Below are 18,586 nucleotides of genomic sequence, written 5' to 3'. Positions count from 1 at the left end.
CTCCATTCTCCTCTCAGGATCTTGGGCACACACGCACACGGGCCCGGCCTGAGTCTAAGCCGCTGGGTCCAAGACTTGAACCACGGTCGATGACATGGGAGTCCAGTGACATAGCCATTACGCTAACTGCTGGTCCCTTAAATAATATTCTTGAAGCACTTTTTTCCCCAATAATTCTTTTATTTTTTAGTTCACTACAGGGCTCATGTAAGAGAGAGAAAGCTACCAGGTCTCAGACTCAAAACATGGTCTACTAAGTGGGAATCCAGCACCTTAACCACCATTCACCTGTTGGTCCCCAAAACATTTTTTTCTTCTCTTTTATTTTTTATTTTTTTACTATTTTGACAAATCCTTGTGTCGAGGGCTGACTCTCAACAGATCGCAGCGAGGGAGCTGCTCTGCTATGTACAAAAAAGCATTTTATTTTTAAATAAGACACAATGAAAGGTTATGTCTTAATATGTACTTAATTTGGTTTTATGTCTAAATAACATTCTATTACATAGATAAACACATGCAATGATGGATAAATTTTGCTTAGCCATTCATCAGTTGACAGTTGGATTATTTCCACTTTCTGGCTATTATGAATACTGCTACTGTTAACATTTATGCACAAATTTTTGTATAGATATTAAATCATGATTTTAAACTATCTTTTTCTAATACACATATTTAAAGATATAAGCTGCTCTCTAAGCACTGCTTTACTTGTATCTCACATAATTTGGTATGCTGGCTTTTTATTAATTCACTTTGAAATATGTTTATTTTCATTAAGATTTCTTTCTTGAGGGCCAGGAGGTGGCGTGGTAGTTAAGGCACTGGACTCTCACATGGCTGACTATGGTTCAATTCCCAGACCCGTGGTTTGCTTTCTCACTTTCCCTTTCTCTTTTTGTCTCTCTCTGGTCAAATTAGAAATAAAAATTTAAAAAGAAATTATTATTTTAACAACATATTTCTTTCTTTATGCATGTATTTAGAACTACATTGTTTATAATATAGTTAAAGATTTTCAGGCATATTTTTATTATTGATTTCTAGTTAAATTCTTTTTTGGTCAGAAAATGTATTTAGTAACATTTAAAATCCTGTAAATTTAGGATTTTAAATTTAGATCTAGAATATAATCTATTTTGGTGAATGTTCCATGTATACTTGATTCTAACTGCTGTTATTAGGTGGGGTACTCTCTCAATGCCAGTTAGGTCAAGTCTGTTGATTCTGTTCAATATATAAATGGTGGTTCTGATTACTTAGCCTACATATTAATGGGAAAGGAGGATTGAAATCTTGTGGGTTTGCTTATTACTACTTTCAGTTTTGCCAGTTTCACCTCATGTACTGTGAAACTTTTTAATTTAGGTGCATATACCTTTAGGATTAGAACAGCCTCTAAATGAAATTGGCCATCATCAATTCCTGGCCCTGAGGTTGATTATGTCTATGTCATATTAGCGTAGCCACTCCAACTTGCTTTTGATTTAGTGTCTGCATGGTACAATCTTTCTCTCTTTGGTTTTAAACTGCACACATCTTCATTTTTAAATTCTGTGTATTGTAGGCAATATATTTGCAATATGATTTTTTGTTTTTGTTTTTTTGTTTGCTATTAGGGCATATGTGCTTGCCAGAGAGACAGAAAGTGAGAAATCACCCCCTCTCGGGGGAAGATGGCCATGCCACAATCCCTTATTCCCTCCATTCTCAGGATCCTGGGCATACATGCAAACATGCCTGCCGTGAGTTTCAAGCCGCTAGATCCAGGACTCAAACTGTGGTTGACCACATGGGAGTCCAGCGACATAACCATTACACCATCTGCTGGTCCCAGTGTTATGCTTTTTATGAGGCAGTTTGAGAACTGCTGTCTGGATCCAGCTTGTTTTGGTTTGATTTTTGTCATAGGGCAAGTGCACTCGCCAGAGAGGGAGAGGTAGAGGAAGTAAGAAATCACCTCCACCCCCGGGGGGGACGGCCTGATCACAGTCCCTTCTCCATTCTCCTCTCGGGACTGTGTGTGTGCGCGTGCACACACACACACACACACAAGCACGGCATGATTTTCAAGCTTCTGGATCTGGGATTCTAACCATCGTAAGTCATGTGGGAATCTAATATCTTAAGCACCACGCCACACCATCTGCTGGCTCTGGGTCTAGATTTTTAGCTTTAAAAATCTGTCTTTTAACTGTAATGTTTACACCATTTATGTATAGAGGAAATATCACCATGGCTGGGTTTAAGTCTATGTACTGTCTTTCTACTGCTTTGTCTAAAATTATATTCTTCTCTCTGTTAATAATTCTTTCAATTTCTGAAACTTACTTTTAGTTTTCTGGCGTGTAACTCAGCTTGTTCCTCCTGATATAATTCCTGTCGTACTTGTTCCAGATCGTCACGTTGCCGCAGCATTTCTTCCAATTTCTGAGCCAGCTATTAAATTTTTTAAAAGCACAAATATTTATAGGACCCAAATTATGAAACTAACATTTCAGAATTTTAGTGTTAAAGAAATGTTATTTTAATACCGCATCCTGAAGCTGGCGTCTTTTTTCTTCATTTTCTTGAATTTTTGCCATCCGATTTTCTTCTCTTTGCTGCTGTATGTGGGCAAATTCTATGATTTTTCTGTTTTCTTCTTCCATCTCCTCACGTTTCTTCTTTCTCCAGAGATCCTGCTCTTTCTGAAACTCTTCTATATACCTTCGAGTGGCATTCATTTTTTCTAATTTGTGTTGTTTTTCTCTGAAAAGTAACAGTGGGTACCATTTTATAGTAATAGAAATAATAATATAAAAATAATTTCATTCTGATAATTATCCTCCCCATTTAGTTTGTTCATTCATTCATGTAACCGATATACCACGTATGAACTTTCTCTGAATAAAATACCACCATGCCTTTCTGTTAGCCTATTAATGAGGCTTTAGGCAACGCAGTTCCTGAAGGCTACCACCTAATCAGCACGGCGCTGCAGCACTCTACACTGAAGCTGTTTACCAGGGAAATTCATCAGGAAACATGCTTTCTGACACACGATATGGACATATTTAAGAAAAACAAAGGTTTAGGTCATTCAGTCACTTAGTAGGCATTTACTTATTAGCAGATTATTAATTTACTAATTATCATGCTAACGAAAATAAGGAAGACTTGATCTGAATTTATGAGTCACAGCTAACATCATTGAGTCCTTACTATGTATCAGGCACTGTTCTAGGAACTTTACCGCATCACAAAAAACCTACAAGAAATCTACAGTAAATGTTCAGTCTGTAAGAACACTGGGATAAACTTACAGTTGATCTTCTTCATAGATTTTCCTAACAATTTCATCAATCATGAGTTTTTCTTTCAACAACTGTTCATAAGCTTCTTGCTTTTTTCTCTCTTGCTCTTCAACTTGTTTCTCTAAGTCAAAATAGTATTGTGCCTTCACTTTGTTCCGTTTGTCTTCAGCAGCACTCTCTTCCTTTATTACTCGCTCCTGCTCTTCCATCATGGTTTTGGCTATTTCAGCATCACGTTTCTGTTATTAAAACATATTCATATTGGGAACCAGCAGTTAGCGTAATGGTTATGTCGCTGGACTCCCATGTAGCAGACCGCAGTTCGCGTCCCAGACCCGGTGGCTTAAAATTCATGCCGGACACATGTGCGTGCGTGCCCAAGATCCAGAGAGGAGAATGAAGGAGAAGGGATTGCGGTGTGGCCATCCCCTCTGGGGGGTGGTGATTTCTCGCTTTCTGTCTCTCTGTCTCTCTTTGTCTGTCTGGCAAGCGCATACGCCCTATAGCGAAAAAAACAAACATATTCATATTTCCATTTTAAAATGAGCACAGTCTGACAGAATCCTTAAAACAGATGTACTTGAATATTGTGAGGTCTATTGCATAAAATAAGTATTTTCATCTGTCTAGGTAAAAAACAAAATCATCGACCAGCACATGGCATGGTAGTTAAGGTACTGGACTCCCACATAGTCGACCGCAGTTCGAGTCCCAAACCTGGGGGCCTGACAAGCATGCTGGGTGCATGTGCGTATGTGCCCAAATCCAGGAAGAGAATGGAGAAGGGACTGTGTAGCCATCCCGGGGCGGTGGAGAGGAAGGCAGTAATTTCCAACTTTCTCTCTCTCTTTCTGCTGAGCACAAATGCCCTATGGCAAAAACTTAAAAAAAAAAAAAAGGAGCCAAAGCCATCATTAGCTGAAGGGTTTGAATGATGATGAGTCAAACCTCAAAGAGGCTTTCCTAATCCTTCAGAGAAAATTCACATTTGAAAAACAGTAAGTAAAATTGTAAGTACCTCATTAATAACTATTTTAACCATTGCCAAAGCAGTCGTCATCTTTTTCTTCAGTTTTTAAGTTGATGGGGACAATTTTAATAGTTTTAAATTACACTGTTTACCAGATACTATTTGGAATAAAGATGGTACCACCTCTTTCATAGAGTTCTGCTATTAAATAGTTCTGAATTCCCTGTCTTTTTTTTTTTTTTTTAAGACAGGACATATATACTGGCCAGAGACGGAGAGGGAGAGAGAGAAAGGAGAAGAGGAAGAAAGCACCTCCCACAGTGGGGCATGGTTATGCTGCAGTCCCTTCTCCTCCATTTCTGCATCCTGTTGGAACTTTGGCATGAACACACATGCCAGCATGCTTTTCAAGCCACTTGGGTTAGGATCTGAACTGCCGCTGGCCATGTGGGATCTAGCTCTGTTAACCACTAGGCTATGGGGTCATTCCAATTCTGAATAACTCTTACATTTCTCTCAGCTAAAATTTCTCCTGCTATTGGCTCTTGCTCATTATTAAAGGACCTTTTGTAATCCCTTTAACTTAAAAGGGTTGTATATGTTAAAGTTTTCTGCTGCTTTTAATTTACCCTGAGTTAGACACTTTTCTTCTTTGATGGCTTAAACCCCTATTCCTTTTGATCATTGTCAAATCATTTAACAAAATGAATTTTAAGTTAAAGACATGGGGCAACTTTTAAAAATTACCCTTTACCTTTATGATCATATCCAAAATGCTGGAATGGTAAGCAGCATCAAACATAAAGGAGAAACATATTAAAACATGGATGCTTAACATTATTCCTGATGTAACTGATGTATCTAACATTACCCTTTCCCATTAATATAACTTAAACAAAATTTTTTCTTTCCTTATCTTTTCTGTGCAGATGTTATACTAAGTTCTTTGTAAAAAGGTACGAAATGACAAAATGATTATGTAGATTATCACAAATTTACAAAAATAAAATATTCTCCTTTAATAGGTAAGAAATCCAAGGCTCTAAAGCCCCAACTAGCACTTTGCTATCTTGATACCTAGTCAAATGCTAGGTGTATTCAACTTGAATTTTATGAAACAATTTTAATTCAGAAAATAGCAATAATTCCTTTAGGTGTCAGAATAAAATGTTTACAACTACCCTGAATTACCTTAACTGTCAGGATAAGCAAAACTATAAACCACAGACAGTGTGTGTCTGTGTTCTACCTTATTTGGAAGGGATTGAACTCTGGCTTAGGAAATGAAGCTACCCTACCTTCTCCTACCACCTGCCACACCTAAGGTTGTCACTGACAGCAAGCTCGATAACCCTGACATTTTTCAACTAACACAAACACACACACATCATCACAAACACGTCTCAATTGTGGTCAGCATCTACTGTTAATAAATACCTACTCTGCACTGCACCGGTTAAGTATTTTGATATCACCCCTAAACCTGCGTGTGTGTGTATGTGAACACGTGTTTTGGTTGATATACACAATACATACATATGTACGTACACATATATTTGTATATAACTACTTGGCTTTTCTGTGTGATAATGAGAGCTCAAGTGATGATATGCAGTCTGCTTTTTGTGGGAGGCTGCGCACCAGCGAGTCTGCCGAGGTTTCTCAGAGAGCAAACAGTTACCATGATTGGTTCCCTTCCAAAAACCTGACCTTCGAAATCTTGCTCTGATTGACTACTAGAATCCCTCAAATTTGCATATCCTGTACCTCATGATTGGTCCAAAAGTAACCAATCATAACCCACCTGAAGATCCTGAAGAGCTGACACTGCATCGTCTCCAGACAAACTGGGAGACCCTGAAGAGCTGTAACACTACATCGTCTCCGGACGACCCTGAAGAGCTGTGATACCACGTCGTCTCCGTGCTGCTCACAGTAGACGACGCGACCCTTAAGAACTGTGACACTGCGTCGTCTCTGTGCTGTACCGTGCTGCCCACAATAAACAGACGACACTGTCGTCTCCGTGCTGTAACACTACGCTGCTTGCCCTGGCTCTCACTCCTTCACTCAAGAAACCCGTTCGGCTGTCCCCCCGGGTCGGGACACCTGGCGCCCGAACAGGGACTTGAGTACGAAGGATCCAGTGAAGAGCATCTTGGAAGGGAACCAATCATGGTAACTGTTTGCTCTCTGAGAAACCTCGGCAGACTCGCTGGTGCGCAGCCTCCCACAGCTTTTAACTGTCAACTCAATAAAACCCGTTTTACATTTATATTGTATAACACAACCGTGCGTATGTTGGAGACCCCTTTGCCCAAGAGTAACTCTGGCCATGAACTTCGTAGCATGTCAGGAGTTAGAAACGATAAAAACAGAAACATGAGAAAAAAAACTGCTTTTATAAAACAGTAATGACATTCTGAAATATGCTTATCATGTTAACAATTAGCTATCTAGTAGTCAAAGAATAACCAGAGTCCATAAAGAATGCTGGGGGTTACTAAACATTGCTCCTCATTTTAAGTAGCAACCTGTGTCTCTGAAAGGCTTGATTATTACACAAGATTTCCATAAAAAACCATCCAAGATTTTCTGTACCTGAAGGATCTGAAAAGTATAAAATTATTTGAGAAATTGAGCAGTATAAATTCTTTATAGAATATAACACTTTTCAAAAAAGCTGGCCTATTTTTGGTTTTCTTTTAATAAAGCTAAAAACAAAGCACACGATCAGAAACATGATTACCATTTGCTCATATTTAATGGCATCTTTTTCAGCAATCTGAGCTGCCCTTTCTTTATTCATGTAAGCTGCTTTTAACTTCTTCTCCAATTCTCTGAGCTCGATACTGTTAAAGAAAGGAAGAAAGAAATTTAAGAACCATAAGAGAATTAAGCTTCACAGAAAATCAAATGACTGTATGTAAAACTTTTTCAGTATAGCTGGTACCATTTTCTTTTTTCTTTTAAGGTTTAGATTTTTTGCTCTAGGCCATGTGCACTCACTGGAGAGAGAGGGAAAGTGAGAAATTACCCCCTGGAGGAGATGGCAATGCCACAATCCCTTCTCTTCCATTATCCTCCAGGGTTTTAGGCACAGATGCACACACACCTGGCGTGTATTTCAGGCCACTGGGTCCAGGATGCGAACTGCAGAGTTGGCTATGTGGGACCCAGTTTCTAAACCCGCCACCTGCTGGCGCTAGCTGGTATCATTTTAGATCCACAAGAGAGATAAATTAATTCACTACATGTAATTCTCTAAGACATTAGAGCTTAAATTTTCTGGTTGAAAAGGAATGCTCTATTCTAGTTTATTTTTGCTTTATCCAGTGCTAGTTTAAGTTGAGCATCCCTAGTCTGAAAAGCTCAAAAATCCAAAACTTTTTGATCACAAAATAACAAGACGAGTGGAAAATTCTACACCTGATCTCATGTGATGGGCTATTCCTTTTTATAATGGAATGCTATTCCACTGTAGGTACACACCACACCTTATTTATCCATTCATCTGCTGATGGACACTTGCGATGCCTCCACCTTCTGGCTATTATGAACAGTGCTACACTGAAAACTGGCGTGCAGTTATCTACTTGAGTTCCAATTTTCAATTCTTTTATAGATACACTTAGGAGAACTGCTAGATCATATGGTAACTGTGTTTACCTGTCTTCCATAGTGCCTGCGCATGTTACATTCCTCCCAGTAATGTCTGATGGTTCCAATTTACTTTGCTAACACTTGTTATTTTACATTTGTTTTATTATAACTAGGCCCATTCGATGTGAAATAATATCCTGTTGGTGTTCTTGATATGAATTTTTTTTAATGACTAACAACAGTGTTTGTGGAGTTTTTCATCTGCTTAGTTCCTGTTGTATATCTTTTATGGAGAAGTATAAATGTGTTATCCATTTTTGAACAGAATAGTTTACTTACTGTCATTGGTTTATTTATGTATTCTGGATATAAAGTCCTTACTAGAGTTGTAACTTGTTCCTCTGGCCTAGTGAGTTCTAAGCTAGGTAAAACAGAGATGAGTTTGTATCAACCCCTTGGGCAACTCCAAGGGAGTTTACAACAAACATACACAATAATTTGTGATTAAGGCCTGCTCCTTTCTGAGCCAGGAGCCAGGGTCCTACACTGGGAACATGGCTCTATCTTCAAGACTGCTTGCTGCCTCTGAGCTGGGTAGAGATGGGGGCAAGGGCAAGTAAAAACACTGCAAAGCTTTCCTGACCTTTTTAAGTTGCCTTTTGTGTTCCTATTTTTTTTCAAGGAATTTTATTTATTTTTTTTTTTGAAGAGATTTTTTTGCTATAGGGTGTGTACACTCGCCAGAGAGACAGAGAAACAGAAAGCGAGAAATCACCCCCCAGGGGGGATAGCCATGCCGCAATTCCTTCTCCTCCATTCTCCTCTCAGGATCTTGGGCATGCACGCACACGCGCCCAGCGAGTTTAAGCCACTGGGTCCAGGACTCGAACCATGGTCGACTACGTGGGAGTCCAGCGACATTGCCATTATGCCAACTACTGGTCCCTAATTTTATTCTTTTTAAAATTTCCTACAGGGCATGTGTGCTCATGAAATAAGAGAGAGTGAGAGAGAGAGAGACAGACAGAAAGCCAGTACATCTGGAACTATGGTCAGGGGTGTGGGAGTCCAGCATCTCAACAACGCCACCTCCTGGCCCCAAGTTGTCTTTTTCTTGATTTACATTTACTTGGTTGCTGTAAGCCTTTGGATGTTGTCCAAAGTTCTTACAAAGTTGGTTCAGACAGATTCTGCTTGTTTTTTTTTTTTTTTAATGTTCTGGCATGAGGGTGGCAGTGCAGGCAGGAGCTTGGAAATGCCTACTTCTCCAGTTCACTGATAACACTTTAGTCCTACAATATTTTTTTAAAGAGAGCTTTGCTATAGGGGATGTACACTCACCAGAGAGACAAAAGCGAAAATCACCCCCCGGGGGGATGTCCATGCTGCCATGCTGCAATCCCTTCTCTTCTAGCCTCCACTCTGGATTTTGAGCACACGTGCCCAGTGTGTTTTAAGCCACTGGGTCTGGGACTCGAACCTTGGTCAACTATGTGGGAGTCCATCTGCCAGTCTTAGTCCTACAACTTTTACTGTGTGGTAATTTCATTATTATTCAGTTAAAAGAGAAATCCTAATTTCAACTTTACTTTTTGGCTCAAGGGTTACTCAGAAGTATTATTTAAAAATACCTAAACACAAAAAGATTGCCTAGGTTTTTGTTTTTAGTACATTATATATGAATAAAATCCTTTGACAATCTATTGATACTTTTGCTTTGGTACAACATATGGTTTCCTTTGGGAAATGGTTTAGATATGTTTACTATGACTAATAATAGATGGAGTCACATATTTTCCTTGTAGAGATCTTTCACCTGTTTTGTTAGGTTTACACCTACGTATCTTATTTGTTTCATGGCTATTGTAAATGAAATTGCTTTCTTCAATTCTGTCTGGTCTGCTCATTGTTGGCAAATAAAAATGCTACAGATTTCTGTATATTGATTTTATATCCTGATGCTTTACTGAGTTCATTATTGATTACTTCTAGGAGTTTTTCCATGAATGCCTTTGTATTTTCTATGTATATAATCATATCAACTTCAAATGGGAACAGTTTAGCTTCTTCTTTTTCTATCTGAATGTCTTTTATTTTGCTGTCTTTTCTGATTGCATTGATTAGGACTTCCCACACTATGTTGAAAAGAAGTGGAGAAAGTGGGCAGGCTTCTCTTGTTCCAGTTTTTAGTGGGAAAGCTTTCATCTTTTCCCCTTTCAGCAAGACATTAGCAATGGGTCTCTTGTATATGACTTACTGTGTTGAGAAATGTCCCTTTTACCCTTAATTTGCTGAGAGTCTTGATCATAAAGGGATGCTGTATTTTGTCAAATGTTTTTCTGCATCTACAAATGTGATCATATGGCTTTTATCTTTCTTTCTGTTAATGTGATGCATTACATTTATTGTTTTGTGTATGTTAAACCATCCTTGCATCCCTGGGATAGAGTCTACCTGGTAGTGATGTATAATCTTCTTAAAGGGCTGTTGGATTTGGCTTGCCAGTATCTTGTTGAGAATTTTTCATCAGTATTCATGAGGGATCTTGGTCTGTAGGTTTTTTGTTTTGTTTTGATTTTTTTTCCTTTTCATCATTTCCTTGTCTGGTTGGTACCAAGATGATGGAGGCTTCGTAATACACGTTTGGGAGGATTCCTTCTTCGAATCTTTAAAAATAGTTTGAGAACTGGGATTAGCTCCTATTTTTTATAGAATTCAGAAGTGATGCCATTTGGACCTGGGCTTTTTGTTGGAAGACTATCACTGATTCAATCTCATTACTTATTATTGGTCTATTCAGGCTATTTCAATATCCTGATTCAGTATATGTAGCTTGTATGTGTCCAGAAATTTGTCCGCCTCATCTAGGTTTCTAGTTTGTTGGCATATAGTCACTCACAGTCTTCTCTCATAATCTTTTCTATTTCAGATATATCAGCTGTAATGTTACCGGCTTTTTACTGATTTTATCTGTTTCCTGCCTTTCTGGACTAGTCTAGCTAATGGTATGGCAATTTCGTCTATCCTCTCACAAAACCAGTTTTTTGTTTCCTTGATTTTTTATATAGTTCTTTCATTCTCCATTTCATTTACTTCATCTCTAATATTTACTATTTATTTTCTTCTGCTATTTTTGGGACTTGCTGATGTTTTTCCAGTTCCTGGAGATGTGATGGTAAGTTATTTGTTTACCATGTTTCTGGGTTTGTTTGTTTTTATGAGTACTAATTGCTATGAACTTCCCACTTATGACTGCTTTCACTGTGTTCCAAAGGTTATGGAGAATGGTTTCATTATCATTGGTTTCAATGAATATTTTGATTTCTCTTATTTTCTTCAGTAGTTTGAAAGTTGTTCAGAAGTAGGTTGTTTAGTTTCCATGTTTTTGTGTATTTCCAAAGTTTTTTTTCTGTGTTTGATTTCTAGTTTAATTCCATTGTTGTCAGAGAAGATGTTGGGTATAGTTTCAATACTTTTAAATTGGTAGAGGCTTGTTTTGTGTCCTATTAAGTGATCAATCTTTGAAAATGTTCCATGTGGAGATGAGAAAAAAGTGTATTTAGTAACTGCTGGGTGGAATGCTCTCTGTATGTCTGTCAGGCCCATTTAGTTTATGGTATCAATTAGCTTCTGTATCTCTTCTATTTTCTGACTCGATGACTTATCTATCCAGTGCTGACAGTGGGTTACTGGTCTCCAACAGTTAAGTTTGTTGCAGTCTATAGCTCCATTTAGATCTAGCAATCTTTTATGTAATGGGTTGTTGAGAAATTCATGACTTATTTTTGGATAATAAAACATAGGAAAATATGCCATGACTTTCCTGACAACCTAATATTTGGGTACCTTGGCACTGGGTGCATAAATATGTATGATTGTTATATTTTCTTGGCGAATGAATCCTTTTACAACTATGTGATGTCATCTTTTGTCTCTTTTTACTTTTTTATCCTAAGGTCTATTTTGTCTAATATCAATATCCTGACTCCTGCCTGTTTTTCATTCTGTGCATAAAACTACTTTTTCCAGTCCTTTATTTTCAGTCTATGTATATTATTCCCTTAAGTATTTCCTGAAGAGCTGGCTTACTTTTGGTGAATTCTTTCAGCTTTTGTTTACCTGGGGATGGTCTTATTTCTCCTTTCCTCTTGAAAAATAATCTTACAGTATGTATCCTTGGCTGAAATTGTTTTTGCCAGTTTTAAAATATGTCTTCCCAGGACAAGCAGATGGTGTGGTAGTTAAGGTGCTGGACTCCCACATGGCCTACCACAGCTGGGCCCCCAGACCTGGGGGCTTGAAAATCATGCCAGGCACATGTGCATGTGTGCCCCAAATCCCAGGAGAATGGAGAAGGGACTGTGGTGTAGCCATCACCCCTGGGGGGTGGGAGTGGTGATTTCTAATTTTCCCTCTCTCTCCAACTCTCTCCAGCAAGTGCATATGCTCTATGGCAAAAACCTAAAAAAAGTCTTTCCATCCTGCCCTTGCCTGCAGTGTTTCAGTTGAGAGGTCCGATGTTAATCTAATGGGGTTACCTTTGTAAGTAACTCGGCATTTGCCATTTTTAGAATATTGTCCTTATCTCTTAATAATTATTTTTATTTAATTATTATTTATTATTATTTTTTAATTTGACCAGAAACAAAAAAAAGAGGGAAAGTGAGAAAGCAAGCCACTATATCTGGGACTTGAACCAAATTTAACATGTGGGAGTCCAGTACCTTAACCACAATGCCACCTGCCAGCCCGTCTGATTTCCATCAGTTTGGCTGTGATGTGCCATGGAGAAGATCTTATGTTACATCTACTTGATATTCTTTGTATTTTCTGGATTTGGATGTCCATTATGTCTCCCAATTTGGAAAGTTTGCAGCTAATATATCATAAAAAAGATTTTCTAAGCTTTTACATACGTCTTCACCTCTGGAGTACTCACCCATTATGTGAATATTCAGCTATTTATGGTGCCTAGGAATCAGTTTTTTTTTTTTTTTTTTGGGGGTTTTTTTTGAGAGGTTTTTGCTATAAGGCACATGCACTCGCCAGAAAGACAGAGACAGACAGAGAGACAGAAAGTGAGATATCACCCCCTGGGTGATATTTCAGATATATCGGATAAAGTATCAGGGATATTTCAGGGAATGGCCATGCCACAATCCCTTCTCCTCCATCCTCCTCTTGGGATCTTGGGCACACACACCTGGCGTGAGTTTAAGCCACCAGATCCGGGATTCAAACCGTGGTCAACCACATGGGAGTCCAGTGACGTCGCCATTATGCCATCTGCTGGTCCCACGATATCTAGGAATTCTTGTATGTTGTCCTCTTTTTCGTTTCTTTGTTTCTTTCTTTCAAGCTTTTGCCATAGGGTGGGTACACTCAGGAGAAAGGGAGGGAGGGAAAGTGAGAAATCATCTCCTGCGGGGATGGCCATGCTGCAATCCCTCCTCCTCCATTTTTCTCTTGGGAATTTGGGCACATGTACATACATGCACCCAGCATAATTTTCAAGCCACTGGATCCTAGACTCCAACCATGGTTGACCACTTGGGAACCCAGTGCCTTAACCACCTTGCCATCTGCTAGCCCACTGTCCTCACTTTAATGGTTATTTTTACATTCTTTTCGGTAGGTTGGACTAAGTTGTAAGTTTGTCTTCAAGATCTGACATTCTTTCTTCTGCGTGGTCTAAACTGCAATTTACCTTTTTCAGGGAGGTTTTGGTTTCCTGCATCGTATTCTTTATCTCCAGAAGTTCTGTTTAATTCTTTTTCAGGGTGTCTTTTTATGGAGTTCTTCTTTCAAGTCATAGAAAGATTTTTCTCACCTCTTGGAACTGGTTGTCTGTTTTCTCCTGCATTTCATTAAGTTTAGTTGTGATAAATATTCTGAATGCTTTTTGTGACATTCCTGTGATTTGTGTGTGTGTGTTTTATCCATTGTTGGTAAGGAATTATTGTGTTCTAAGTGGGAAGTATTTCCTGGTTTTCCCATACTTCTTGAGGCTCTGCTGGGATTTTTTTAGTCATTTGGTGATGAGCTCACTCCTTGCTACTTCTTTGGAATAGATTTCTGGGGAGCTGTGTGCTCGTACATGTCCCTTTGATGTGAATTAGCTCTGTGCCAGTCTCCCTTTTCTACTGTGGATGGCAGTGTGTATCCACAGTGTGAGTTTTGGGTTCAGATTTACAGGGGGGGTGAATGTGGGGAGAAAATTGCTCCAGAGCCTCACAATGTTCAGATATTTGGCTCCTATATACCCAAATCTCTCTGGTCTCAATGTGTCTAGTGGCTGAGCTGGGAAGCTAGAATGTATGGTGGTATCCAAAGCTGTGTACAGTGCAGCACATAGGCTGAGGCAATCCCTCCTCCCTCACCCAAGGCTGAGCAGGGGGGCCTTTAGTGATGAGCTGGGACCAGGTGGCCCTGCCTTCTCTCTGCTCCTGGACAGGTGGAAAGTAAGGTAGCATCGGCACAAGAAAAGTGGCCCCTCCTACCTTCTAACTTCGTAACTTCAGGAACTGGCCAAGAGAGTCCCTCTTTCCATGCCCATGGCTGGGCAGGGGGCTACATATATCTTTTAAGTTCTTATTTATATTTTTCTGTCTCTCCACACCTTACTCTGGATATTTATCCACTAGCATGCTCACAAATTATCTCTTCATCTATATTTATCTAACCAAATCTAATAGAATTCTTCTTATTAAAGTAAAACATATACAAACATGCACAAATCTTAGTGGACAACTTGTAGAATGTTACTGAACACATTGCCACATGCTGATAAGTCAAGATCTGACTCGCTTAACTTCAACGATACTTTCATAATCAGCAGAAACCTCCAGGAGAGATGCAGCTACTAACACGACATTCAATTTTCTCGTTTCCTTCCTTTCCCAGATCTCATTTTTATACTTTCCCCAGAGTTTCTCATCTCAGAGGGAACATTTTCAGAATCACCTAATGTAAATCACTAGATGTACAAAGCTCTTCTATTTAATTCTTATGAACAGTGAATCAGATCAAGTAAAATATTTATTTCATCTTCCAATGAGTATAAAACCATGAGGGACAGCTGGAAATTATTGGAGAACTGGAAAAAGACAGTTTGAGACTGTGTGCATATTCCAGCAGTAGTTTTCAACTGTAATCTAAGGATCAGTACTCTGTTAGAGAGTTGGAATGACCCAGAAAAGAAACATGTGGCTACATTAGCCAAACACACAAATATAATTTAATGAGGCTAAAAACCCCTACAGCTCAGCCATGGTTCCCTGTAAAAGTCTCTGTAAGTCCTGCCCCACTAAGATAAAATGTAATAACTATCAAGGTAAATTTCCAATACATTCAACTACATTAAGTTCAGAAACAGCATTTGATTGGCCCTGAGTTTTAATTAATGTCTTAACCCATGTCACACTTAATTAAAACTCAGGCAGCACTAGAAAACACATTTCTTTTTTGGGGGGAGGGGAGAGGTTTTTGTTATAGGGAGCGTGTGCTCATCAGAGAGAGAGAGAGAGACAGAAAGTGAGAAATTCCCCCCTCGGGGGGGATGCCCACGCTGCAATCCCTTCTCCATTCTCCTCTCAGGATCTTGGGCACACACGCACACGTGCCCGGCGTGAGTTTAAACCACCAGGTCTGGGACTCGAACCGCAGTCGACTACATGGGTGTCCAGAGACATAACCATTATGCCAACTGCTGGTCCCAGAAACACATTTTTACAGGACAATATGGTTACCGATCCTACCATTAGTCCTGTCCTGGAGTATTATACATAATGGTGGGAGCAATTATGATATCAATATTTTGATAACAACAAAAAACAAAGTTGTATCTACAGAAGAAACCAGGATGGTAAATAGCTTAGAGCTGTGCTATATAAGGAACAATGAAGAACCAAAGTATATTTAATAGAAGAAAATGTATAGTTCACATATATAATGTGTATGTATATATATATTTATATGTGTGAACACACACACACACACACACACACACACACACACGAAAGATGTCCTAAAGAAATCATGAAAGTTACAGAAAAGTTCATTTTAAAACAATAGTTAGAAAGAAGATTAAAGTTAGGGCTAAATGGAAAACAAAAAAGTTCCTTTACAATTAGTAGAGATGTTGCAACACAGACCCAAGAGGCACTTTCTAGAAATACTGTAGGACATTTATGTTGGGGAATAAACCTAAACAAGATATCACCTAAGGCTTCTCTTAATGCTAGAATTCTACAACTCTACCTTTTATAATAAATGATCATTTAAAATATTATGTTTAAAGGAAAGACAGAGAAAACTAATACTTTGCTATAAATATTAACACTTCTTTTTCAGACAGTCTCTCACTGTGTCACAATCCTACTGCCTCTGCCTCCTAGCTGTGACTGTAAGTATCTGCCACCACACGGTACTGTAGGCTGGATCGGAATTGAACCCATGTGGTCTCGGCCTGCAGAGCACAGAGTGTTAGCAGCACATGACCACTGCTGGGCCTCAACATTTATTTATATAAATACAATTTCTTTCTCAAATGAGTATGTATAGGACTTAAAGTGGGCAAAATATTTACGAAGTACAATATAAACAAAACATCATCGCTCTCAGGTATTAGAATTATAAAAGAGTTTAAAGAAGAAGATTAAATACATGAAATCTGTAATAAGCAAGATACCTGTTTTCTCTTACTTGTTGTCTCATCTTTTCATCCTTTAGACTTTCATGTTTTAGTTTTGCCAGTTCCATAGCCAATTTTTCTTCTTGTTCAAGCTGGAGTTTCCTCAATCTCTTATTTTCTTCTGCCTGAATAAAAAAAGATAACCTTAGATATTTGTCCTTCAGAGTGAGATTTTCTTTTCAAGGTTGAATTTATTCATGTTATATTTTATATTTAGTCATTTTCTAACAGAAAATTAAATACCTTAAGAACAGTTAACAGTACATTTTTAAATACAAAATGTTATTTCCATAAGTACTCTTTTAAACATTACATTGTGGAAAATTTCACATATTATCACTAATTCAAAGCATATTAAAATAAACTCTCAGGTATCTATCACCTATCTTCAAAAACTGTCAACACCATGTCAATCTTTTTTCTCTACTCTTCCATTACACTCTGGATTTTTTCCTTGTTTTCCTGCTACAGTATTTTAAAACAAATCTCAGACATCATTTATCATGTAAATTTTTCAGTAAAAAATTCAGTATTTACACGAAATATAATATGTGAACAATTCAGTATGGATCTCTGATAAGAATTTCTTTTTATATAACAACCATGCCATTAACATATCTAAATTAATAGTAATTCCTTAGTAATGTCTAATATTCTGTCCATATTCAAGGTTCCCCAGTTTTTTCAAGATCCTTCTTTTCCTAGTTGATTTGTTCAAATAAAAATCCAAACAAGGGGGCCAGGAGGTGGCATGGTAGTTAAGGCATTGGATTCCCACATGGTCAACCACAGTTCAAGTCCTGGATCTGGCAGCCTGCTTTCTCACTTTTCGTCTCGCTGTCTGTCTCTGGTGAGCAGATATTCCCTATAGCAAAATTTAAAATTAATTTTAAAATTTTTAAAAATCCAACTAAGGTCCACTACTGCATCTATTAGATTGTTGGCAAAGTCATGACATATTTTTGTTTTTCTATGCAAAAATGCATCATGACTTTCCCAATGACCCAACAGTTATTATTTTTCTTGCTTCATATCCTGTAATGGTCGTCCCCTACACAGTTCTTTCTCCAACCACTGACTTGTTATAGAAATTATGACATAGCTCCCACAGAATTCTCCACATTGCGTTTGATTGATTCCTTTCCTGAGGTATTTTTTATATATCCTGTAAAAGAATAGAAGGATCCAAGGGCTTGATTTTATTCTGTATTTGAGGAAAAACACACATGAAAAGATGCCCACCATCACTAGTCATCAGGCTATGCAAATTAAAATTACAATGTGATATTACTACATACCTACAAGAATTGCTAAAATGAAAAGTATATGGTGAAACAAATGCTGGTAAGAAACTGCATCAGTCACACAGCACTGGGTAAAAATATAAAACAGGCCAGCCACTCTGGAAATCAGTTGGGTAGTTTGTTACAAAGCTAACATGTAATTCATCACACAGCTTGATAGATGTATTTTTCTTTTAAGGTTTTTGCCATAGGCCACATGTGCTAGCTGGCAAGAGACAGGGAGAGGCAAAGTAAGAAATTACCCTCCAGAAAAGACAGCCACGCTGCAATCCCCTTTCATTCTCCTACTGGGATTTTGGGCGCGCACACACACATATGCCCAGCATGATTTTGAAGCCACCAGATCTGGGACTTTAACCATAGTCAGCCATGAGGAAGTCTAGGGCCTTAACCACTGTGCCACCTGCTGACCCAAACAACTGTACTCTTAATCGTTTATCTAAGGGAAATGAAAACTTATATTAAAAACAACAACAAACAACAAAAAAAACCAGCAAAATAACAATTGTAACCAGATGTTCACAATAGATTTACTTCTAACAGCCAACAGTCAAATAGACTATGGTATCCACACTGTGAAACAGCACTCACCAACAAAAAGGAACGCAAGCAACAACTTAGATAAATATCTAGGAATTGTAAGTGAAAAAAGCCAATCCCACAAGATTACTTTTTTAGGTAACATTCTTTTTTTTTTTTCTTTCTTTCTTTTTTTTTT

At 38.3% G+C, this 18,586-nt stretch overlaps 1 protein-coding gene across 1 annotated transcript in view; it reads right to left on the bottom strand.

Moving 5' to 3' along the window:
* The window catches only part of LOC102487388 (meiosis-specific nuclear structural protein 1), a 47,743-nt gene that overhangs the window by 11,127 nt on the left and 18,030 nt on the right, over window positions 1–18,586 (bottom strand). The window contains exons 3-7 of the mRNA XM_006163828.2: window positions 16,562–16,689; window positions 7,019–7,121; window positions 3,309–3,538; window positions 2,538–2,754; window positions 2,335–2,442 (exon numbers count right to left, since the gene is read on the bottom strand). Coding sequence (XP_006163890.1) covers window positions 2,335–2,442; window positions 2,538–2,754; window positions 3,309–3,538; window positions 7,019–7,121; window positions 16,562–16,689 — 786 coding nt within the window. The remainder of the gene's footprint in view (window positions 1–2,334; window positions 2,443–2,537; window positions 2,755–3,308; window positions 3,539–7,018; window positions 7,122–16,561; window positions 16,690–18,586) is intronic.

The sequence above is a fragment of the Tupaia chinensis genome, unplaced genomic scaffold, assembly GCF_000334495.1.
Source record: "Tupaia chinensis unplaced genomic scaffold, TupChi_1.0 Scaffold143231_1, whole genome shotgun sequence".
Taxonomy (NCBI): Eukaryota; Metazoa; Chordata; class Mammalia; order Scandentia; family Tupaiidae; genus Tupaia; species Tupaia belangeri.
Note: the sequence above shows the minus strand (reverse complement) of the source record. Positions and strands in the feature narration are given on the sequence as shown.